This window comes from Salmo salar, chromosome ssa16 (assembly GCF_905237065.1).
Source record: "Salmo salar chromosome ssa16, Ssal_v3.1, whole genome shotgun sequence".
NCBI classification, from domain to species: domain Eukaryota; kingdom Metazoa; phylum Chordata; class Actinopteri; order Salmoniformes; family Salmonidae; genus Salmo; species Salmo salar.
The window spans coordinates 45,976,852-46,003,116 of NC_059457.1; the positions used below are offsets into that span (position 1 = coordinate 45,976,852).

General features: G+C 43.1%; 2 protein-coding genes across 3 annotated transcripts in view; both read right to left on the reverse strand.

The window, feature by feature from the left end:
* LOC106574055 (rab GTPase-activating protein 1-like) overlaps window positions 1-4,708 on the reverse strand; it is a 157,792-nt gene extending 153,084 nt beyond the window's left edge. For both annotated transcript variants that reach the window (XM_014149587.2, XM_014149586.2), the window contains exon 1: window positions 4,480-4,708. The gene's annotated coding sequence lies outside the window, so the exon portion shown is untranslated. The remainder of the gene's footprint in view (window positions 1-4,479) is intronic.
* Window positions 4,709-6,064: 1,356 nt separating this feature from the next.
* Window positions 6,065-26,265, reverse strand: part of LOC106574053 (protein FAM163A) — a 33,522-nt gene continuing 13,321 nt past the window's right edge. Inside the window, exons 2-3 of the mRNA XM_014149582.2 lie at window positions 8,686-8,800; window positions 6,065-8,566 (exon numbers count right to left, since the gene is read on the reverse strand). Of these exons, the coding sequence (XP_014005057.1) occupies window positions 8,171-8,566; window positions 8,686-8,778 (489 nt within the window). The 5' untranslated portion in view covers window positions 8,779-8,800 and the 3' untranslated portion in view covers window positions 6,065-8,170. The remainder of the gene's footprint in view (window positions 8,567-8,685; window positions 8,801-26,265) is intronic.

Sequence of the window (26,265 nt, forward strand, 5' to 3'; positions counted from 1 at the left end):
TTATTTTGATTTGTACAAATTATCTTTGAAAGACAAGGTCCTGAAAAAGGGACATTTCTTTTTTTGCTCGGTTTAGTAGGCTACCCCTCTGCCTATTGACCTATTTACATATTCAAGCCTCTCAAAATACAACACTGTCCCTTTAATTAAGACATAAGCTTTTTACCTGACTGGCTTTTCAAAGACAATTTGAAAATGTAGCTTACACGTTTTGTGCTCTTGTAGGAAGCAGTAAATCCCCTTTGCTGCCCTATGCTCATCTATAACTGGACTAATAACTAGCAAAGAATATCAACAAATTCACACATGCGCAGCTCTGAACTGATCTGAAACGCGCATTCACTTGCGGTAATTGAAAGTTTGTTGCATTGAAAAGAAGCTGATATAATGTTGATTCGACCACAGAAGAAACGTTGATCAATATATTTCGGCCCACAGTTGAATGCAATTTCAGACCCCTGCCATGGGCTAAATATTGCACAACAAATCTAGAATTTCTCACTGCAGCAAGGGCTATATTTAAGCTAGGGTGTGGTGACGGCAATGAGCACGTCAACAGACCTTACAACACACGACAATACTGATGCAATTTAACTGACCTAACTGGGCGTGTGCAGAAGCTACCTTTTACTGTCTGCCTTACAGGACAAACTGGCAACTTGTACTGCCCAAATAAGACAAACGCTCTGAACCCGACCCTTTAACCAGTTATCACATCCTAGGCCAATTACACACACAACAAACTAGGCTATTCATCAGAGAAAAATAAACAGTCCACCCTGTACTTAATACTACAATAAACTATAGTCTAGCCAAACACAATAGTAAAACCTGCACACATTGAAGCGTCCATCGAAAACGATTGAGCTGACCCGTTGAGGTCACTCAAGGCAAGTCTGAATCATATTAGGTGGGGCAACAACTTCACATTTCCTTGCCTCCTTCCAGTTCATGGGCGAACGGCTGTCTACAGCCAGGGGCTATGACATCATAGGCTAGCTGCTAGGTTACAGCAAATGTCCTGCCTCTGGGAAATAAGTCTCAGTGTGGTAGGGTACACACAGGCCCGTCACTGATGCATGGCTTGACACAGGCTTTGACTAAGTGCGCATTCTCTAGTCCAGTGTTTTCCCAAATCCGGTCCTCCAGTACATGTTCTACAGGCCGGACAAACTCACCTGATTCAACTCAATGATTAGTTGACTAATAGAATCAGGTGTGCTTGTCCGAGGCCACAACATGTACCATTGGGGGTTCTGGAGGACTGGAGTTGGGAAACACTGCTCTAATCTAGCACACATTGGTGAGAAACTGAGAAACCACAGAATGAAAGACAAAGGGTAGAAAAACATTTGGGCCCTGCATGTAGCTTTCTTCTCTAAGCAATTCTGAAAGTATTGTTCTTCCAATGAATACCGAACACTACTTCTACTAGGCTAGAAGCCCATGTAATCGTTTGTTTATTTAACTAGGCAAGTCAGTTAAGAACAAATTCTTATTTAACAATAAATGACAGCCTACCCTGGTCAAACCCTCCCCTAACCTGGATGACACTGGGCCATTTGTGCACCGCCAGATCATGGCCAGTTGTGATACAGCCCGGGATCAAACCAGGGTCTGTAGTGACACCTCTAGCACTGAGATGCATTAGACAATTGCGCCACTCATAAACAGCATAATACTAGGGTGCCATATTTTGCTTAAGTTTTAAGCAAGGTTACATCATGTTGAGACGCCCCAACTAATTAGTCTGTTCAGCTGGTTTGCACAACAGTGTTCAGTCTGTCTGTTCATGACTCCATACCATATACAGTATTCCTTTACCCAAGTTAGGTTATTCAAGACAAAACTTTGAGTTGTATGTCTGTATGTCTCTCTCAATGTGTATGTGTGTCACACACACACACACCAAATGTGGACTTAAAATGCAAATAGGGCTGGGCGATATATCACCACATTTTTCACAGTACTTGATGTTTTTGTATAAAACAGTTGTAAATTTGCTTTATAAGTAGTGCATGACCTCAGGGTGGCAACACATACATTTTAAGTGATTTCAATGGGTCTTTCTCCATTCTGATTGTTTTATAGTGTTCAATCCAATTTCCACTAAAAATAATTCAGCATTTTCATCCATTTCCTGCACTCATTGCAACAAGGTTGTCAAACATTTATTTGCACCTGACCATGTAGACAGAGTCAACAGCAAACGCTTGTGACTGATCAATCAACAACTGCTCTCCTTGAGTGACAGCTGGTGAGGGAAGCAGAACGAACGAAAGAAGGGGGAGAGAGACGACTCAAATAGCAAAACAGAGTAAACATATATATATATATTTTTTTTACGGACGTTACATGCAGAGGAGTGGCGTATCACATTTAACAAACATTGAAATATTGGTGTAGAAGCCTAGAAGGTAATGTAAAACCCAAACCAGCCTGTGCATTAATACTAGTAAAAAAGTCAAATATGCCGCCCAGTCCCAAATGCAAACATCAGGTGCTTTATTAGGGAAAGGGGAGACCTAGTCTGTTTCACAACTGAATGCGTTCAACCCGAAACGAGTCTTCCACATTTAACCCAACCGCTCTGAATCAGTGTGGATCCATTACGCCTCGATCACACTGTCGTTGCATTTTGGTACACCAGAAGTACATTCATTTCCAATGGAACGCTGCGTTTGCCTTGCAGCATTCCGTTGCAGAGGCAGTTGCAGTGCGTTCTGTATGGTGCATAAGTTGGCTTTATCTAACGTATGCATAAAACTGTATCCGTAGACGTCTTGACAGAAATGGTAGCAGAAAGTGAATGTTATACTTTTGTTGCACACATATCCAGATGATGCTGCGTACCATTTTGCACAATGACTATCGGTGTGATCACGGTGTTCACTACAGTAAACAACTCCACTACCGTATCTGTTCCTGTGGTAAAAGGTCATTGTAAAACTTAACCAGCTTGTGAAATAAGGTTGTTTGCACTACCCGAGTCAGGGTGCTGAGGTAAGTTGGGTTTCTCAACTCCACGATATGTACATCTCTATGGATTTGGGTTGCTAGTACCGTGGGATGAGCGTATCTCCGACTACATCAAGTCGCTGTCAGTCGATACGAGGAAACAGTCGTTGGTTTTATTTGACTAAAGTTTTATTTAAAAGTATGGATTTCAGCAAACAAAGAAAGGCACGCAGCTAGAGGACAAACATAGGTACACAGCCAGGGTTAAAGAACCTACATTTTTACAAGTATCAACTGACAGCGACTCAATATAGTCAGAGGTTCAGTCCGCCCACAGTCGCATCTGTTCAACTCCATTGATGTGATGTACATTGTGTTCTCAAATGTCAACTTAAAATTACATTCCTAAACTAAAGACCTTTTTTTTGCAGGTTATAGTGCATTTAGACAATCGAGCCAGATACCATCAATGTATAGAAATGGATCCTGCAAGTGAATTCTATTAAAACAAAATTATAGATAGGTGCGGCCACAATCCAAACTTTTTAGCATACAAGCTTTCAACATTCGGTGTCCAGTTTGTTCATTTCACACTATCCCTAATAGTCCAGGATCAATTTCCCACTAACTTATGATATGAGCCGATCCTATCAGACCTCGAATCACTGATATGGTAACTGCAAGCCTCACCAGTGTCACATGAATGGATAATAAGGTCCAACTGATGTGAAGAAGCTGAAAAGCAAGTTACTGGTTAGCTAGCTAGTTAAGTTAATCAATCAATGGTTCTGTGCTGGTCAGGTTCTGCTTTCTCTCCACCTCTACAATCCCCTCACAAACATAGTTTATGTAAACAATGTAACTAACGTTAGCTGCACAAGCTAACTACTGTTACAACATACGAAATGTATTATTTGTAGTTAATAGTTAACTAGTTAGTTATAGCAGCAGAGTTTACTCAACGGATCTAAAATAGAGCTACCTAGTTAAGTTACGAAAAAAGGTAACGTACTCTACCAACTACAAAGGAAGGAAAATAACGTTAATTAGCTAGCGAGCGAGCCTCTCAAAGCTGGCAGGTACTTCATAGTAGAGAAGAATGTGACAAAATGGTAAGCTAACGTAGCAAGCTAGCGAGCGAGGTTAACGTCAAAATTATGTATTTGGCCGAAAATTACAATTATTTAACACCGTTAAACTATCATAAACGGGACTGTAAAACCAGAAATGTCACAACATAACTATTTGTCACAGCACACATACTGGGCAACAGGAAGTGCCTAAAAGGCCATCTGTGCTAGCCATGCTAGTGTGGCTAACACTAGCTAACCTGTTAGCTATGAATCAAAACAGTTCACCCACACCAGAGAGAAAGTGGTGCAAGTTCACGCAAAAAAAAAAATGTCAGAACAAAGTCGCATAATAACCTAAAAATGTAAGAAATAATATCAAATTGTCCTTTTCGTCAAACGCAATTATCGAAGGTGAATGTCTTCAGAAGGTAAATAGCTAACAACTTACTTGTTTAGAGTAAACACCTCCGGATAAATAGCAAACGTTCACTGTCAAGTTGCAGCAGCACCACACACTCAGGGCTCCTCCGCGAGCCCCACTGCTCCGTGCGCGTTCACGGCGCAGTCACCCTGGTTCTATCAGAGAGGAAGAGGTAAAGAGAGAGGTCCAACTCGACGAAATAGGTCTCCCTCCAGCAGGTGGCGATTTATCGCCCACCAAGCAAGTCTATTTTCTATGGAGGTCAATGAGAGTGTCGAATTTGGTCCCGAAGAAGTTGCATGGCTTATTTCCTACGTGAGGTTTATTTGTTTGAATAGAAGTCCCGTATGCTTAGGTTGTTACGATTTTTTGGACATGTTTTTTTCATATATATTTGTTTATTACAACATTTCAAATTACAATACGATACAAACATAAGACATCACTATATGTATTTTTTTTCTGAAGAAACATAAAATAGCATTATAAGTAAATTACTGTTATAAGTAGGACACCTGACATCCCCGTAGAACACGTGACATTCCTTAACTTTGAGGGGAAAAACTTTGTATCGGAGTTGTCTTGAGATGGCTATGCATTATTATGTAATGAGGCTAGAAGCATAGTATCTACCCATTGAATACAGACGGATTTGACGTCAACAACCCTCATCGAATATTCAAAAAAGTAAAACAATTATTCGATGAATCCACCAAAGTAAAGAATTATTGGACGTATCCACCAATACAAAGAAATGATTGGCGGGAGCTAGACAGCCGGCTGTGCCGCTTTGTGGGCAATTACAAGGGCGGAGAGACAAGTATCTTGTCAGTATATCCATAATCTTTGGCTTAATTCAATGTTGTAAACCCTGGATTGATGATGCTATGTACTGGACATTGAAAGGTTTTGTAGCCACCGGTCGGCCAATTCTACAGTATTTCAATTAAATATTTAAAGGACAAAATTGCATGTATTTAAGTATTGTGTTGCTGTAGTGGGGACAGTAACATTAGTAATCTAATTTTTTTTCTTGTTTTATTTGTATATTTAGCTCACATAATATAATTGAAAAGTATAAATGAAGGTGTCTGTAATAGAATAAACGTGGCAATATCAAATGTAGACATTCATAAATTCATTTCTCTAGCTTCCAAAATATGTTTTATAACGGTGGGGGAGTGCCAACATGGAGGCACGGTGACTTCGAAACAACGCCCCCTATTTGTCATCTCTAATGTATATTTAAATCAATGCTTTTATTGCTCTCATTTGATTCGATTCTGGGAGAGAAAGGATGGTGGTGTGATATAATTTATTCATTGTAAAAAAAATTGTAGGCTAAATATGAAAACAGAAAGTTGGAATATGCTGCAGACCACTGCAATACATTGCTGTTACATCCACTAAATTGGAAGTTGCCTATGGGCTTGTTTTCAACTACTTTGAGCAGGCTGAGTGTGTGTGTGTGTGTGTGTGTGTGTGTGTGTGTGTGTGTGTGTGTGTGTGTGTGTGTGTGTGTGTGTGTGTGTGTGTGTACAATATAGACAACAAATATATTTCAAGCAGTTATAAATCTTTAATTGTCAAAGGTAACAATGTGAAATATTTTTGGTTTGTTTGTTTCTCTTTTAATATTTCCCCCTTTTGTTTTAGCATAGTATTTTTTTTTTATCTGTTAGTTCTTCTATGAATAACCTAAACCAACAGGAATTAAATATGAAAATGTATCCTTATGGGGCATGTAATTTGGTAGATATTCTCAATTGAAATGTTTTGTCTTTGTTTGGATTTAAATTGACAGATTTATAGAAGCTTTTGAACAGACACACACTTTTCACCCCTTTTAAAAACAACGCCCTAACACACAACTGCTTTTTCATGGACAATAATTTTATAACAGCTTCCTGCTTCAATCTATATCTTACAGCAATTTTTCCAATATATGCATTCCTTTATTTAATGTTGGACAAAAATACAAGTACAAGACTTGCACTGGTGCAAAAAACTTGGAACATCTAATAAAAAGTGTAAGGACTTAATAGACAAATGTATGTTTATATTGGTATCGTTGTATCCATATGAGCATTGCTGTTGTCACAGGTATGATAGGGTATAGGGCTTTTCAGCTCTATACAGAAGTAGCTGATGGGGGGTGCTTTTAGAAACCTATAGTAAAATTAGTATCACCCCTATCAGTACATGTCTGTCATTTTTTGCTGTTTCACACTAAAACATACAAATAAACCAGGGCAAAATAATATCATACATGGCAAACAATGTTGTCTAATAATTGGTTAAAAATGAGTGCCATATCACAAGGTTAATAATTATGTATTTTGTTACCAATTACATAAATATTGTATTCAAGTTCTTCATAAGTTGAAATAAACACTCAAATGTGTAAATACATGGATGTGTACAGTTCACAGAATCAACAGTTAGATGATCAGAAGAGTGCGGACACCAAATGGCACAAACTACATCTAAATCATACCAGACTTACACGTCCCAATTCAAAATGCATCATGACCGAATCCAAAAAGTCATCAGCCAGTTAATCAAAGAGACAAACAAATAGAAATGCTTTCAATGCATTTGGGTAATATATACATTTCCAACGTTTTGCATCATTGTCAATAAAGAGAAATACAATTTGAACTGTACTGAAGCTTCAGTGTTCTGCACAAAGAATGGTAGTCCACTCAATGACACAGGTGCAAAGACAGACAAATCATTGCTAACTGCAATACTGCATCACCCACTTACAAAATGCCCCTGTCCTGACTTGAAAACTATCTTTAAACTGTAATATTCTAGTTTTTATATGATGTGATCAAATTCCATTGTCTCAAAAGTAGCCATGGTAGGCTACATACCTCTTTCAATAACAGAAAACAATAGACAACAGTCTTTCAATAGTTCCAGTTACATATGACAAACATTTGGAGGGAAAAAAACATACAAGGTGGACAACTGCATTGTTAAACTTTTCTCTCCAACCAATTTGGGTTTTGCGTGCATAGAACTTGCATAGAGAAAGCTCTGAAGGAGTTAGGCTCTCTTCGCTATTTTTGCTACGTTCATTTTCTTCTGATTACCTTCACTTGAAAATGCCATTTGCTTTTATTTGTAGTTCAGAATCAAACAGAATCTCTTTTGGCAGATACAGGGAAATGACAAGAGTAGGTCCAGGTAAAACCACGATATAGATAGCCCTCGAACAGTGAAGATTAGAATCCCACACACTACCTCGCCAGACAGCGTATAGGTCTTGGTCTATTGAACACTAAGGGATGCTCCCTGCCGCTGTATTACAGTAGTGTAGTTTTTAATTAAACAGCAACAAACATGATAGCTACCTCTGTTTTAAAAACAATACTGTTTGAGTGTACTCAAATCCAGCTGGAAGCTAGCTGACACAGTGTAGGGAGAAGGAACAAGGAAGTGCATGACCAGGTCAAAAAGTCAACGCTCCGGGTTGTCTCTCAATGCTCCTTTTTCATCCTCTTCTCTTTAGTTGTCAGCAGAGAGACACAGTGGCTACCAGAGACTACCCTCATAAAAACATAGTCATTTACCAGTCTCTTTTATCCAAAGCAATAATGAACAAATATTCTGTGTACAATGCATGGCCTATGCAGGGATTGAGCTCACAACCCTGCAGTAGAAAACACCACGCTCCAACCAACTGAGCCAACAGGACATCGGAAGTGGGTCACACGTCTGTACTTATAGCGCGAGTGTTGGTGTAGAAGTCCGGTGCTGGGTTGCTGCGATGCTGGCTGGTGCTCAGCAGGGAGCCATGCAGGGAGGGCAGGGCGAGAGCCAGCGCTGGGTTCTCATAGTGCGTGGGCATGTAGGTGATGCGCTCGCCGCCGTTGTGCATCTCATCGGTGGTTCGGATATAGAAGGGTGATTCGTAGGGCGAACAGGTGGGGCAGTAGTTACGGGGGGGGCCCGTGGCGTGGGAGGCAGGGAGTTCTGGGGAGAGGGAGAGGGGAGTGACGGCCGTCCCGTCCATCCCGGGAGCACTGCATGCGTTGCAGGCAAAGTGGGGCTGCGTGACGGAGCTGGTGTCCCCTTCTGACCCATTCTTCTTACAGCAGTAATACTGAAAGGCAGAGGGGGAGAGGGAGGGAGACGGCGAGAGGGATGTTGGGACAGTAAATAAGTGAACAGAGACTGTAGTAATTCTGAGGCTTAATATCTCTCTCTCACACACACACCTACCTGGAGTCTACAGTAACAGAGCACTGCTATGATACACAAGAGTATCACCGTGGCGAGAATTCCTCCGGTTATGACAACAGTTCCAGCTGTCATCCGACCAGATCTCCATCAAACTCTGAAAGCACAGGAAGTGGCATAATCATCACAGATGGCCACTGGACCAACAGAAATCTGTGTCATGTTCAGTAGGACACAATGTAGCAAAATGTTTTGTAACGGAAAACGGGAATGTGGGTTTTAATGGTACATGTTCAGATAGTACCTTCCCATTTCATTCAGAACATGACCCAGACGATCCAGACGAACTGAATACCATAAAACATGAATATATTGTTCTATGGCAGTGTTTCTCTATCCTGGTCCTGGGGTGCGCATTTTTGTTTTTTGCCCTAGCACACTTCATTCAACTAATCATCTCCTCATCAAGCCTTTGATTTGAATCAGGTGTGTGAGTGCTAGGGCAAAAACAAATTTGGGTCCCCAGGACCAGAATTGAAAAACCCTGTTCTAGTGAAGAAAGTGAAACTCACGTTCAGCAAAGTGTGCAATAAAACCTGTAAGAGAGAAGATCATGGGCAGTGTAATGATCTCAGACAATGTCAATGATTAGTATACTGCAATATGCCTGCTCTTAAATTGTAATGTACAGTAGCCTTCTGTAACAGTGGAGCTGTTCTCCTCTCTTACTACTATTTCATTTTATTACTTGTTCGGTTTTTATTGGGCCAGGACATTTGTATTCTCAATGGCATCTCATTTGATAAGAGAATGAGGGGGGGGGCTAAGACTCGATGACAGATCGGCCCCTGTGTACTGTACTCACATCGGAAGATTGTTTTGAGGGTAGGATAGGAAACCCCAGGGCAGGAGAGGAAACCCCAGGGCGGGAGAGGAAACCCCAGGGCAGGAGAGGAAACCCCAGGGCGGAAGAGGAAACCCCAGGGCAGGAGAGGAAACCCCAGGGCAGGAGAGGCAACCCCAGGGCAGGAGAGGAAACCCCAGGGCGGGAGAGGAAACCCCAGGGCGGGAGAGGAAACTCCAGGGCAGGAGAGGAAACCCCAGGGCGGGAGAGGAAACCTCAGGACGGGAGAGGAAACACCAGGGCGGGAGAGGAAACCCCAGGGCGGGAGAGGAAACCTCAGGACGGGAGAGGAAATCCCAGGGCGGGAGAGGAAACCTCAGGACGGGAGAGGAAACCCCAGGGCGGGAGAGGAAACCCCAGGGCGGGAGAGGAAACCCCAGGGCGGGAGAGGAAACCCCAGGGCGGGAGAGGAAATCCCAGGGCGGGAGAGGAAACCTCAGGACGGGAGAGGAAACCCCAGGGCGGGAGAGGAAACCCCAGGGCGGGAGAGGAAACCCCAGGGCGGGAGAGGAAACCCCAGGGCGGGAGAGGACACCCCAGGGTGGGAGAGGAAACCCCAGGGCGGGAGAGGAAACCCCAGGGCGGGAGAGGACACCCCAGGGCGGGAGAGGAAACCCCAGGGCGGGAGAGGACACCCCAGGGTGGGAGAGGAAACCCCAGGGCGGGAGAGGAAACCCCATGGCGGGAGAGGAAACCCCAGGGCGGGAGAGGAAACCCCAGGGCGGGAGAGGAAACCCCAGGGCGGGAGAGGAAACCCCAGGGCGGGATAGGAAACCCCAGGGCGGGAGAGGAAACCCCAGGACGGGAGAGGAAACCCCAGGGCGGGAGAGGAAACCCCAGGGCGGGAGAGGAAACCCCAGGGCGGGAGAGGAAATCTCAGGGCGGGAGAGGAAACCCCAGGGCGGGAGAGGAAATCCCAGGGCGGGAGAGGAAATCCCAGGGTGGGAGGAGATGATGATGGACAGATGGACAGATACACAGCGTCATCGTCTCGAGACCAAACCAAACTAAGCCCTGTTTAACACAGCAAGAAATAAAGAATCCAATATCATTTCATATCATCAATCAATCAATCAAATTTATTTATAAAGAAACCCAGCCTAAAACCCCAAACAGCAAGCAATGTAGATGTAGAAGTACTATTGCTAGGAAAAGATGTCGAAGTACTATGGCTAGGAAAAGATGTAGAAGCACTATGGCTAGGAAAAGATGTAGAAGCACTATGGCTAGGAAAAACTATCTGTCATATATCATCTAATAATATAATCATATTTTTTTATTTAAATCTCCATGTTACTGTTTCCTGGCTACACTTCCTTATAAGTTATATTGAAGAAAATTTAAAAAAAATAAAAAAATATTAGTTATCTTGAAGTACAAATCCTTGCCACAAGATGGGGCTGCAAATTTACAAACTGGTCAGAGAGGAAAAAAGACGTCAGTGTGCTGGTCATGTCTGGAAAACAAAAACAATAGTTCACATCCAGGATGACGTTGTACAGACGTCACTCCACTCTTTCAAAGTGCAAGTGCATGCACGTGTACCCTGAAGATGATTCAGACCAAGTACTTTGCTCTACTGTATGTTCCTTAGATGTATCCAGACTGGAATTATCTGGACAAATTCAGACAATTACCATTCAAATGAGCTCTCACTGTAGCTGTGCCATATGCTGTCATTATTCATCCACCACTATACTGTAACCTGGGCTACATCAAGTCAAGTCCAAACAATACATTCTATTTCTATCACAATATGGTGGTGAACAAGAACCTCTTCATCAAATAGTTATTAGTTATTAAGGGATTTATTAAGGGAGTTATTAATATATTTTACTGCAGTGGGCTAAATCAGGGTCAAACAGGGTGTTTCTTGGTAGTCTTAAACAAATCTACTAATCTACTCTCTCTCTTTCACACACACACACACACACACACACACACACACACACACACACACACACACACACACACACACACACACACACACACACACACACACACACACACACACACACACACACACACACAGAGAGAGAGAAACACACCAAGGTAGACTTTCAGACATCAGGTCAACGTCTCAGAAGCCATGCAGTGTCTATTATAGCAGTGGTTTACAGCGTGGGACCTTCCTTGATCAGATTTTATTTATTTACTTATTTTATTTGCAATCGTTTATACCGATCTAAAACAACGCGTAGGCTAGAAACAAGCTGTAAAATGCCAGAAAATCTTTGGTTTGTCTCTACGACATTCAGAAGCTGACCTATGACCTTTTAAAGTAGAGGAGGCAAATAAATTGTATAAGTAATATAATGTGTGACCCTGTCGCTATCAACTGATCGAATCACTTTCTGTAAAATAGAAAATGTATAAATAAATTGAGGTTTCATTTCAGTGGCGACCCGTCATTGAGCCCCACCTGTTTAGCTAACATGCCTGTTTTGCATGTTACTTTGGCATTAATACATGTCACATATCAATTTGCAAACAATGTAAAAAAAAATAATAATAATAATAAAGCCGCATACAAACATGGTCTCTTTTTTGCTTTCTTGAGTTAGGCAGCTCCAAATTGCAGGTGTTTCAGCCTAGTTCAATGCTTTCTGTTTTGGTGGGGCAGCCAGCGGAAAATACGGAGCGTAGGGGTTGGTAATGTTCTCTAGTAATGTTCTCTAGTTGCGCCGTGATTGGCTCAGTGTTCTGTCACTCATGGGGACACTACGTCACTGCAAAATCTACGGGGAGAGCTCAAAAATTCAAGCCCCTTGGGTGCTGCATAGAGTTACATTGGAAGTACCCATCAAGAAGGCTCAAGGTCATTGGTCACAGATAAAATTATGTCAAATCACGTTATATCTACAGTAGCTTTGATTGGACTGATCAACATCCTACTTCCAAAATCTTAGCTAGCAGTCATCATCATGAATCAAGTAGACAATCTGCTGGCAAATCCTTTTAAATCCTTGTCATATGAAGAGAAAAAATGAAGAGAAATTATAGATAAAATGTATCGGTGCTCAACAGACATTGGACATAAACATTACACAACAAGTTGGAAATCGCCAATTCTACAATGAGTGGTTTGGAAGGAATCAGTGGCTAAGTGCAAACATTGCAAAGCAATCCCTAGCCTGCTATTCAGTGGAGTAGATGTGTGGTCCAAGTGTGGGTTTAAGGGTCTCTTTTCCAAGCTTAAAAGGATAAATATTCAACATTGGCCATGCTGTCAATCAATCCACCATGACTTCTGTCGCTTTCAAAACAACTAGAAACTCGGAACTGGGAAATCTCAGACTTCAGTGAGTTCAAGACAACTGGGAACTATGAAAAAAAAATACGTTTTGAATGGTCATCCAACTCGGAATTCCAAGTCGGGAACTCAGGCCTCTTTCTAGAGCTCCGACAGTGAAGATCACCAACGTCATGATTTGACCTTGTTTTTTTTCCAAGTTCCTAGTTGTCTTGAAAGCACCATAAATCCAGAGAATGCCAGACTTTGATGACAAAGTTTGATGACAAAACTTTCCCACGAAGGACCGCTGCGCCACCTTCCTGTTCAAGTGAACACAGCACAACAAGGTGAGTCCAAAAATGTATTGTATGCTGCTGCATGAATTATTTAATATGACAGGGAGATATGTATACTGTAGCTAAGAAAGTAATACTAAGTGTATGTTGTGTAGTAAGCTGTTAGTAGCCCATGTGCCTCACCCTAGTAATTTGGTCCCTTTTCCCCTCATAACTTAAACTATTGTTCTGACTTGGTGGTGCACATGTAGCCTATAGCCTGTTTTAGAGAAATGTCATCATCGAATATTGTAAGAGCTTTCCATGTCCGCTTATATGAACCCTTTATTTATCCTACAGTTCTGACTTGGTGTACAGGGAGAATACTGTAAGAACGGCCCATGTTCTGTCGCTGTACATTTCAAAAGTGCTGAAGAAATAGTTATATCGACTACGTCCGTCCTAGCTCGCTCATTGTCTTAACCTAAATTACGGATTGCCTCTTATCCGCTCGTGGTCCCCTAATGCCACAGTTTGAACATCTCAATTGTCAGTAGAAACCACATTTGTTTAAGCAAGTCACCCATATCAGCTATGTTTTTTTAAAAGGCAGTAAATTAGGCTGAATGAACTGTTTCGCTGCCAGACAAGGCTACGCTGGTAGCCAGCTGTAACAGTGGTAAGGTGTTGGGACAGCTTTGTCTAGGCTCTAACAGTTTGTGGGCACCGTTTGTCACCGTTATAGTCCAATTAATGTATTGTTTAGTGTTGTGTTGTGTAGTGGCTTTGCTAGCATGCATCAACCTTTTTTTTTTGAGTTTGCCCCACCAAGATTTACAAGCTAAATTTGCCACTGGTTAATATACATTATCGTAATAAAACATATTTGGTAGCGGAATAACACTACATAGAATTGCAGAAAATGAGCTTCAAAACAAACATTTGTAGGTCCCTCAAATGAAACAAAATCAAGCTGGTGTTGTATTTAATAATCTCAATAAGCAATAATAATTGTAAAATAAATCTAATGTGAAAAAAAGGGGCCCTGGAGATAAAAGGTTAGGAACCCCTGTACTACAGAATCATGGACTGTCTTAGAATACTAGAACAAATAGATGGTCTTTAAAAGTGATTTAGTGGTCAGTCTCTCTGCTATCAGTGGTGTGTTTCACAGCACTGACTTTTAATCAGAGGGATAAGGAGCTGAGATATGCCTAGGAATCAAGGGATCAACCTATCCAGGTGATGTCAGATTGAACTCTTCGATCATACTGACAGACAGACAGACGCCAACTATAGTGTATAGTTAGGTATAGGCTGAAATACTGTGCATAGAAACATGTGTACACACCATCTTGGCTGTCCATTGTTGACACACACATTCACGCACCATAGCCGTATATAGACTGTCTGCCACATAGGCTAACATAGATCACACTGCAAACTGGCACACACTCTGACTGACACACTGCAAGCTGACACACACTCAAAACCAAGTGCTCAGCCAAGCATGCAGACACATAGTCAGTCAAAGACCAAGACACACAGACACACAAAAACTATTTAACTAAACCAAATCAAATTTTATTTGTCACATGCTTTGTAGACAACAGGTGTAGACTAACAGTGAAATGCTTATTTACAGGTCCTTTTCCAACAAATAGAAATAGTGACATGAGGAGTAAATACACAGTGGAGTAAATACACAGTGGAGTAAATACACAGTGGAGTAAATACACAGTGACTAACGAATAACAATAAAAAGTAAAAAAATAACATGGCGATACAGTGTTCAGACTCTTTACTCAGTACTTTGTTGAAGCACCTTTGCCAGCGATGACAGCATTGAGTCTTCTGATGGTATGACACTACAAGCTTGGCACACCTGTATTTGGGGAGTTTCTCCCATTCTTCTTTGCAGATCCTCTCAAGCTCTGTCAGGTTGGATGGGGAGCGTTGCTGCACAGCAATTTTCAGGTCTCTCCAGAGATGTTCGATGAGGTTCAAGTCCAAGCTCTGGCTGGGCCACTTAAGGACATTCAGAGACTTGTCCCGAAGCCATTCCTGTGTTGTCTTGGCTGTGTACTTAGGGTCGTTGTCCTGTTGGAAGGTGAACCTTCACCCCAGTCTGAGGTCCTGAGCACTCTGGAGCAGATTTTCACCAAAGATCTCTCTGTACTTTGCTCCGTTCATCTTTGCCTCGATCCTGAATAGTTTCCCAGTCCCTGGTGCTGAAAAACATCCCCACAGCATGATGCTGCCACCACTATGCTTAACCGTAGGCATGGTGATAGGTTTCCTCCAGACGTGACGGTTGGCATTCAGGCCAAAGAGTTATATCTTGGATTGATCAGACCAGAGATTCTTGTTTCTCATGGTCTAAGAGTCTTTACTTGCCTTTTGGCAAACTCCAAGCAGGCTGTCATATGCCTTTTACTGAGGAATGGCTTCCTACCGTAAAGGCTTGATTGGTGGAGTGCTGCAGAGGTTGTTGTCTTTCTGGAAGGTTCTCCCATCTCCACAGAGGAACTCTGGAGCTCTGTCAGAGTGACCATCGGGTTCTTGGTCACCTCCCTGACCAATACCTTTCTCCTATTGTTCAGCTCTAGGAAGAGTCTTGGTGGTTCCAAACTTCTTCCATTTAAGAATGATGGTGTCATAAGCGTCGTAATGATCGGACCAAACTGCAGCGGGTATGTGAAACATCTTCTTGATTTATTAAAGAAATGAACACTGAACAAAAGACCGACAAAAAACAGTCCTGTTAGGTACTCTGACTATACATGGAACAACCACCCACAAACACAAGAGAAAATAAACCCACTTAAATATGGCCTCCAATTAGAAGCAACGACAACAAGCTGCTTCTAATTGGAGGTCGTTCCCAAAACTAACATAGAAATAGACAAACTAGAAAACCCACATAGAAATAGAAAACATAGAACATAAACCAAAAACCCCGAAACACACTAAACAAACACACCCCTGCCACGTCCTGACCAAACTACAATAACAAATAACACCTTTTACTGGTCAGGACGTGACAGATTGAGGCCACTGTGTTCTTGGGGACCTTCAATGCAGCAAACATTTTTTGGTACCCTTCCCCAGATCTGTGTCACGTCCTGACCAGTAAAGAGGTTATTTGTTATTGTAGTTTGGTCAGGACGTGGCAGGGGGTGTTTGTTTAATATGTTTCGGGGTTTGTTGGGCAATGTTATATGTTAGTCTATTTCTATGTCTGTGTCTAGTTTATCTATTTCTAAGCTTAGTTTATTAGTTTGACCTTCAATTGGAGGCAGCTGTTTCTCGTTGCCTCTAATTGAAGGTCCTATTTAGAAGGGGTGTTTTTTCATGGGTTTTTGTGGGTAGTTGTTCCGTATGTGTGTAGCTGTGTGCCTCACAGGACTGTTTCTCGTCGTTGTTTTTTTTTGTTCAAGTGTTTTGTTTCGTTTCTTTAATAAATCAAAAGATGAGCATACACATTCCCGCTGCGTCTTGGTCCCATCTTTACGACGATCGTGACAATCTGTGCCTCGACACAATCATATCTCAGAGCTCTACCGATAATTCCTTTGACCTCATGGCTTGGTTTTAGCTCAGGTATGTGCCTTTCCAAATCATGTCAAATCAATAGAATTTACCACAGGTGGACTCCAATGAAGTTGTAGAAACATCTCAAGGATGATCAATGAAAACAGGATGCACCTGACCTCAATTTTGAGTCTCATAGCAAAGGGTCTGAATACTTATGTAAATAATTGCTTTGTCATTATGGGGTATTGTATGTAGATTGCTGGAAAAAAACATTTAATACATTTTAGAATAAGGCTGTAACGTAACAAAATGTGGGAAAAAATCAAGGGGTCTGAATACTTTCCGAAGGCACTGTATTCAGGGAGTACCAGTACCGACTCGATGTGCGGGGTAATTTAGGTAGCTATATACATATAGGTAGTGGTAAAGTGACCAGACAACAGGACAGATAATAGACTGTAGCAGCAGCATATGTGGTGAGTGTGAAAGTGTGTGTGTGTGTGTGTGTGTGTGTGTGCGTGACATGTGCGCTGATAGAGGAAGTGTGGGCACCCAGTCAACCAGACAGAATTTAGTTTGAGCAGCAGGGCAGATTGGATTAGTGGAGTCAGTCTAATGAGATATAATCAGACGGCAGCAGGTGGACGCTGCGCCGCCACAGCAGGGGTCCTAGGCTCCACGGGGCACCACCACTTCCTGTCAGAAGCACGGACAGGAAGTGACCAGTGATGTCTGTTTTTGCCCACCTGCATCTTTCCAGCTGTGGGCAATGACTTGCTCAGACCGTGATGTAACATCTTTTTTTGGCACACAACTATGCCTGTCTAATAGTTGGCCAATTGAAGTAAAAATTGATGTTGGCAATCTTTTCAAAAAGCCTCCTCCACATAATAACTTGATTAAATCAAGATAATCACTCTGCTTTTAGTTAGCTTTCATGCATGCTGTCATATTACTTCGTAAGTTCCTTTGAAATCAGTGTTACACACTTAGAAAAAAAAGTGCTATACCAAAATTGGTTCTGCTTTGGTTCCAGGTAGAACACTTCTGGTTCCACGTAGAACCCTTTTTGGTTCACTGTAGAACCCTTTCCAGAGAGCTCTACATAGAACCCAAAAGAGTTCTACCTGGAACTACAAAGGGTTCTACATGAAACCAAAAAGGGTTCTCCGAAGGGAACAGCTGCAGAAACCTTTTTTCTAAGAGTGTAGTGATAATCTAATTTCCTCGTCTAAGTACTATTGAAACATCGTTTTTTGACTGTAACACCAGAGCCTGTATTCAGAAAGCGTCACAGAGTAGTAGTGCTTATCTAGAATCAGTTTTGCTTTTTAGATTATAATGAATAGACAGGATCGACCTGTTCCTAGATCAGCACTTCTACACTGAGACTCTTTATGAATACGGGCCAAGGTTATTGCTACACAACCGCAATATGTGTGGATGAAGGAGACAGGTATGGAGACACACACAGAACACACCAGACCATCTCCCAGCACTAAGCAATTTACCATCCCATCAGTATGGAACCATCCCGTGAGTATGGAACCATCCCGTCAGTATGGAACCATCCCATCAGTATGGAACCATTCCATCAGTATGGAACCATCGCATCAGTATGGAACCATCCCATCAGTATGGAACCATCGCATCAGTATGGAACCATCCCATCAGTATGGAACCATCCCCTCAGTATGGAACCATTCCGTCAGTATGGAACCATCCCATCAGTATGGAACCATCCCATCAGTATGGAACCATCCCATCAGTATGGAACCATCCCATCAGTATGGAACCATCGCATCAGTATGGAACCATCCCATCAGTATGGAACCATCCCCTCAGTATGGAACCATTCCGTCAGTATGGAACCATCCCGTCAGTATGGAACCATCCCGTCAGTATGGAACCATCCCGTCAGTATGGAACCATTCCGTCAGTATGGAACCATTCCGTCAGTATGGAACCATTCCGTCAGTATGGAACCATCCCCAACAGTATGGAACCATCCCCAACAGTATGGAACCATCCCATCAGTATGGAACCATCGCATCAGTATGGAACCATCCCATCAGTATGGAACCATCCCCTCAGTATGGAACCATTCCGTCAGTATGGAACCATCCCATCAGTATGGAACCATCCCATCAGTATGGAACCATCGCATCAGTATGGAACCATCCCATCAGTATGGAACCATCCCCTCAGTATGGAACCATTCCGTCAGTATGGAACCATCCCGTCAGTATGGAACCATCCCGTCAGTATGGAACCATCCCGTCAGTATGGAACCATTCCGTCAGTATGGAACCATTCCGTCAGTATGGAACCATTCCGTCAGTATGGAACCATCCCCAACAGTATGGAACCATCCCCAACAGTATGGAACCATCCCCAACAGTATGGAACCATCCCCTCAGTATGGAACCATTCCATCAGTATGGAACCATCCCATCAGTATGGAACCATCCCATCAGTATGGAACCATTCCATCAGTATGGAACCATCCCCAACAGTATGGAACCATCCCCAACAGTATGGAACCATCCCCTCAGTAAGGAACCATTCCATCAGTATGGAACCATTCCGTCAGTATGGAACCATCCCCAACAGTATGGAACCATCCCATCAGTATGGAACCATCCCCTCAGTATGGAACCATCCCATCAGTATGGAACCATCCCCTCAGTATGGAACCATCCCATCAGTATGGAACCATTCCGTCAGTATGGAACCATCCCGTCAGTATGGAACCATCCCATCAGTATGGAACCATCCCATCAGTATGGAACCATCCCATCAGTATGGAACCATCCCATCAGTATGGAACCATTCCGTCAGTATGGAACCATCCCGTCAGTATGGAACCATCCCATCAGTATGGAACCATCCCATCAGTATGGAACCATCCCATCAGTATGGAACCATCGCATCAGTATGGAACCATCCCATCAGTATGGAACCATCCCCTCAGTATGGAACCATTCCGTCAGTATGGAACCATCCCGTCAGTATGGAACCATCCCGTCAGTATGGAACCATCCCGTCAGTATGGAACCATTCCGTCAGTATGGAACCATTCCGTCAGTATGGAACCATCCCCAACAGTATGGAACCATCCCCAACAGTATGGAACCATCCCGTCAGTATGGAACCATTCCGTCAGTATGGAACCATTCCGTCAGTATGGAACCATTCCGTCAGTATGGAACCATTCCGTCAGTATGGAACCATCCCCAACAGTATGGAACCATCCCCAACAGTATGGAACCATTCCATCAGTATGGAACCATTCCGTCAGTATGCAACCATTCCGTCAGTATGGAACCATCCCCAACAGTATGGAACCATTCCAACAGTATGGAACCATCCCCTCAGTATGGAACCATCCCATCAGTATGGAACCATCCCCTCAGTATGGAACCATTCCGTCAGTATGGAACCATCCCATCAGTATGGAACCATCCCATCAGTATGGAACCATCCCATCAGTATGGAACCATCCCATCAGTATGGAACCATCGCATCAGTATGGAACCATCCCATCAGTATGGAACCATCCCCTCAGTATGGAACCATTCCGTCAGTATGGAACCATCCCGTCAGTATGGAACCATCCCGTCAGTATGGAACCATCCCGTCAGTATGGAACCATTCCGTCAGTATGGAACCATTCCGTCAGTATGGAACCATTCCGTCAGTATGGAACCATCCCCAACAGTATGGAACCATCCCCAACAGTATGGAACCATCCCATCAGTATGGAACCATCGCATCAGTATGGAACCATCCCATCAGTATGGAACCATCCCCTCAGTATGGAACCATTCCGTCAGTATGGAACCATCCCATCAGTATGGAACCATCCCATCAGTATGGAACCAGCCCATCAGTATGGAACCATCCCATCAGTATGGAACCATCGCATCAGTATGGAACCATCCCATCAGTATGGAACCATCCCCTCAGTATGGAACCATTCCGTCAGTATGGAACCATCCCGTCAGTATGGAACCATCCCGTCAGTATGGAACCATCCCGTCAGTATGGAACCATTCCGTCAGTATGGAACCATTCCGTCAGTATGGAACCATTCCGTCAGTATGGAACCATCCCCAACAGTATGGAACCATCCCCAACAGTATGGAACCATCCCCAACAGTATGGAACCATCCCCTCAGTATGGAACCATTCCATCAGTATGGAACCATCCCATCAGTATGGAACCATCCCATCAGTATGGAACCATTCCATCAGTATGGAACCATCCCCAACAGTATGGAACCATCCCCAACAGTATGGAACCATCCCCTCAGTAAGGAACCATTCCATCAGTATGGAACCATTCCGTCAGTATGGAACCATCCCCAACAGTATGGAACCATCCCATCAGTATGGAACCATCCCATCAGTATGGAACCATCCCATCAGTATGGAACCATCCCATCAGTATGGAACCATTCCGTCAGTATGGAACCATCCCGTCAGTATGGAACCATCCCATCAGTATGGAACCATCCCATCAGTATGGAACCATCCCATCAGTATGGAACCATCGCATCAGTATGGAACCATCCCATCAGTATGGAACCATCCCCTCAGTATGGAACCATTCCGTCAGTATGGAACCATCCCGTCAGTATGGAACCATCCCGTCAGTATGGAACCATCCCGTCAGTATGGAACCATTCCGTCAGTATGGAACCATTCCGTCAGTATGGAACCATCCCCAACAGTATGGAACCATCCCCAACAGTATGGAACCATCCCGTCAGTATGGAACCATTCCGTCAGTATGGAACCATTCCGTCAGTATGGAACCATTCCGTCAGTATGGAACCATTCCGTCAGTATGGAACCATCCCCAACAGTATGGAACCATCCCCAACAGTATGGAACCATTCCGTCAGTATGGAACCATTCCGTCAGTATGGAACCATTCCGTCAGTATGGAACCATCCCCAACAGTATGGAACCATTCCAACAGTATGGAACCATCCCCTCAGTATGGAACCATTCCATCAGTATGGAACCATCCCCAACAGTATGGAACCATCCCCTCAGTATGGAACCATTCCATCAGTATGGAACCATTCCAACAGTATGGAACCATCCCCTCAGTATGGAACCATCCCCAACAGTATGGAACCATCCCCTCAGTATGGAACCATTCCATCAGTATGGAACCATTCCGTCAGTATGGAACCATCCCCTCAGTATGGAACCATTCCATCAGTATGGAACCATTCCGTCAGTATGGAACCATCCCCTCAGTATGGAACCATTCCATCAGTATGGAACCATTCCGTCAGTATGGAACCATTCCATCAGTATGGAACAATCCCCAACAGTATGGAACCATCCCCAACAGTATGGAACCATTCCAACAGTATGGAACCATTCCAACAGTATGGAACCATTCCATCAGTATGGAACAATCCCTTCCATTTGTTATGTCATTTCAATATTTGCAGAGATCTAATCCTGGCTATTTCACCATGTATTTCATGGGACATGGGCTCCTGTTAGAGATTCTACACATGTGAACGCGCACACACACACACATAAACGTTGTCTCAATTTCTCTCTCTCTCTCTCGCTCTCTCACAAACACACACATAATACAGAAAGAGGGAGGGAGAGAGAGAGAGCTGGATGAGCCACTCGCACACACCACCGCTGGGCCCAGATTAGAGAAACAATACCATGGCCCATCGCAGCCTTCAAACCGGCTAACACAGCCTGAAGAGCCCAAACACTGATAAGACTGCAATACACGAACAGGCTGTCGCACCAAGTCGCACTTTATCTGTCAATGGACCAAGTACATTTGGGGACACTTTTCTGGAAGGGCCCATTGTAAGGACTTTACGTAAACAGTTCCAAATGTCCTCAGATTTGCAGAATTACGTAAGATCGAAGAATGCTCATGCCATTTTATGTCAACAATCTAAGATGAAAAGGGCTCTGAAATTCGGTTCTGGAGGATGCAGTGTGTGGGGACCAGAAGTAAACAAACAAACATTTGACCAACTGGGGACATTTTGTTAGTCCCCACAAGGTCAAATGCTATTTCTAGGGGGTTTAGGGTTAAGGTTAGAATTAGTGTGAGGGTTAGAATTAGGTTTAGGGTTAGGATTAGGAGCTAGGGTTAGTTTTAGGGTTAGGGTTAGGGTTAAGGTTAGGGTTAAGGTTAGGGTTAGGTTAAGAGTACCAGTTAGGGTTAGGGTTAGGTTTAGGGTTAGGGGTTAGGGAAAATAGGATTTTGAATGGGACTGAATTGTGTCCCCACAAGGTTAGCTGTACAAGACAGTGTGTGTGTGTGTGTGTGTGTGTGTGTGTGTGTGTGTGTGTGTGTGTGTGTGTGTGTGTGTGTGTGTGTGTGTGTGTGTGTGTGTGTGTGTGTGTGTGTGTGTGTGTGTGTGTGTGTGTGTGTGTGTGTGTGTGTGTGTGTGTGCGTCTGTATATGTGTGTGTGACTGTAGGTTGGTCCCTGTCAACACAGCCCTTCATCATTCTCCCTCTATCACCATTATGAGTGTGCCGATCGATGAGCTGACGCGCACACATTTTTGTTGCCATGACACTGGGGAGATGTTTCCTCGACCCTGACCAAGCCTAGCTTCCTAAAACAGCCGTTCATACACACACACACTAACACACATTATTGACTCACACATGCTCATGCACACAAGTTCACACACACACACACACACTCCTCTAATCTAGCGTCTCATCAACCTCTTCACCTCCATCTCCATCCTCCTAGTAATCTCACTCCATCTCTCATCCCATTAACCTGTTGTTTCTACATCCAGCCCTTCTCACTGCATCTCTCATCCTATTAACCTGTTGTTTCTACATCCAGCCTTTCTCACTGCATCTCTCATCCTATTAACCTGTTGTTTCTACATCCAGCCCTTCTCACTGCATCTCTCATCCTATTAACCTGTTGTTTCTACATCCAGCCCTTCTCACTGCATCTCTCATCCTATTAACCTGTTGTTTCTACATCCAGCCCTTCTCACTGCATCTCTCATCCTATTAACCTGTTGTTTCTACATCCAGCCCTTCTCACTGCATCTCTCATCCTATTAACCTGTTGTTTCTACATCCAGCCCTTCTCACTGCATCTCTCATCCTATTAACCTGTTGTTTCTACATCCAGCCCTTCTCACTGCATCTCTCATCCTATTAACCTGTTGTTTCTACATCCAGCCCTTCTCACTCCATCTCTCATCCTATTAACCTGTTGTTTCTACATCCAGCCCTTCTCACTGCATCTCTCATCCTATTAACCTGTTGTTTCTACATCCAGCCTTTCTCACTGCATCTCTCATCCTATTAACCTGTTGTTTCTACATCCAGCCCTTCTCACTGCATCTCTCATCCTATTAACCTGTTGTTTCTACATCCAGCCCTTCTCACTGCATCTCTCATCCTATTAACCTGTTGTTTCTACATCCAGCCCTTCTCACTGCATCTCTCATCCTATTAACCTGTTGTTTCTACATCCAGCCCTTCTCACTGCATCTCTCATCCTATTAACCTGTTGTTTCTACATCCAGCCCTTCTCACTGCATCTCTCATCCTATTAACCTGTTGTTTCTTCATCCAGCCCTTCTCACTGCATCTCTCATCCTATTAACCTGTTGTTTCTACATCCAGCCCTTCTCACTGCATCTCTCATCCTATTAACCTGTTGTTTCTACATCCAGCCCTTCTCACTGCATCTCTCATCCTATTAACCTGTTGTTTCTACATCCAGCCCTTCTCACTGCATCTCTCATCCTATTAACCTGTTGTTTCTACATCCAGCCCTTCTCACTGCATCTCTCATCCTATTAACCTGTTGTTTCTACATCCAGCCCTTCTCACTGCATCTCTCATCCTATTAACCTGTTGTTTCTACATCCAGCCCTTCTCACTGCATCTCTCATCCTATTAACCTGTTGTTTCTACATCCAACCCTTCTCACTGCATCTCTCATCCTATTAACCTGTTGTTTCTACATCCAGCCCATCTCACTCCCTTGCTGTCTCCTTTTTCCTCCAGTTCTTCACTGTCTTTCACATGACATTCATTGCTTTAGACTGTTGACACCACAATGATTCTATAAATAAGGTATATATGTAATTCTATAATTAACAGGAACAGCAATAGAACTGCAGTATAGACTAATAGTGACCATCTGCAGTAGACTAATAGAGACCATCTGCAGTAGACTAATAGAGACCGTCTGCAGGAGAGACTAATAGAGACCATCTGCAGTAGAGACTAATATAGATCACCTACAGTAGAGAATAAGAGACCGTCTGCAGTAGACTAATATAGACCATCTGCAGTAGACTAATATAGACCATCTGCAGTAGACTAATATAGACCATCTGCAGTAGACTAATATAGACCATCTGCAGTAGACTAATAAAGACCATCTGCCGTATAGACTAATAAAGACCATCTGCCGTATAGACTAATATAGACCATCTGCCGTATAGACTAATATAGACCATCTGCCGTATAGACTAATACAGACCATCTGCCGTATAGACTAATATAGACCATCTGCAGTAGAGACTTATATAGACCATCTGCAGTAGAGACTAATATAGACCATCTGCAGTAGAGACTAATATAGACCATCTGCAGTAGAGACTAATATAGACCATCTGCAGTAGAGACTAATAGAGACCATCTGCAGTAGAGACTAATAGAGACCATCTGCAGTAGAGACGAATAGAGACCATCTGCAGTACAGATGAATAGAGACCATCTGCAGTAGAGACTAATAGAAGCCATCTGCAGTAGAGACTAATAGAGGCCATCTGCAGTAGAGACTAATAGAGGCCATCTGCAGTACAGACTAATAGAGGCCATCTGCAGTACAGAGTAATAGAGACCATCTGCAGTAGAGACTAATAGAGAACATCTGCAATACAGACTAATAGAGACAACTGCAATTTAGTAGAGACTAACTGTCCTCTCCCAAGCCAACTATCCACTTCAGTTGATCCAGTTTATTTTATGCCATTGTTAATTAATTAAAGGATTAGAGAGAGAGAAGAGAGTGAGGAGAGAGAGGGAATCATTTAATTGGATAAGACACTGACGTTACCCAAATTGTACCCTATTTCCTATATAGTGCACTATGTAGGGAATAGGGTGCCATTTTGGATGCACAGTAAGCCATCTTTTTACATTCAGCAATTCATGCCAAAGTATTAGGCCTACACATTGATGGTGGATGGAGTGAGTTTTCCCTATAAAACGATAAGAGCTCTTGAAGACCTAGTGAAAGGCGCTATATTTTATAAATGAAAATCACATTCATAACACACAAACCTGTCACAAGACAGGGGTATGTATTCCAAGCACCACTTCCAGATCACATTCACACATGACATCACATCCACATAGGCCAAGCGATGTTACACTGTCACTGAGCATTATCCCCAAACAGTGCCGTGGTCCTGGACATCAACACATTACACATGCAATCACATTACCATATGCAGAGCCCATGTGTCGGATACACTGGGTACCGGCATAGACTAAATCCTTTTTCACTAGGATGTCATCAGCAGCCCCTCACACAGTGTCACGTCTTCTGAAGGTGGAATTCAACGTTGCCGTCTTGGCATATATTTTCACATATTATGAGTGTCCAAAGCC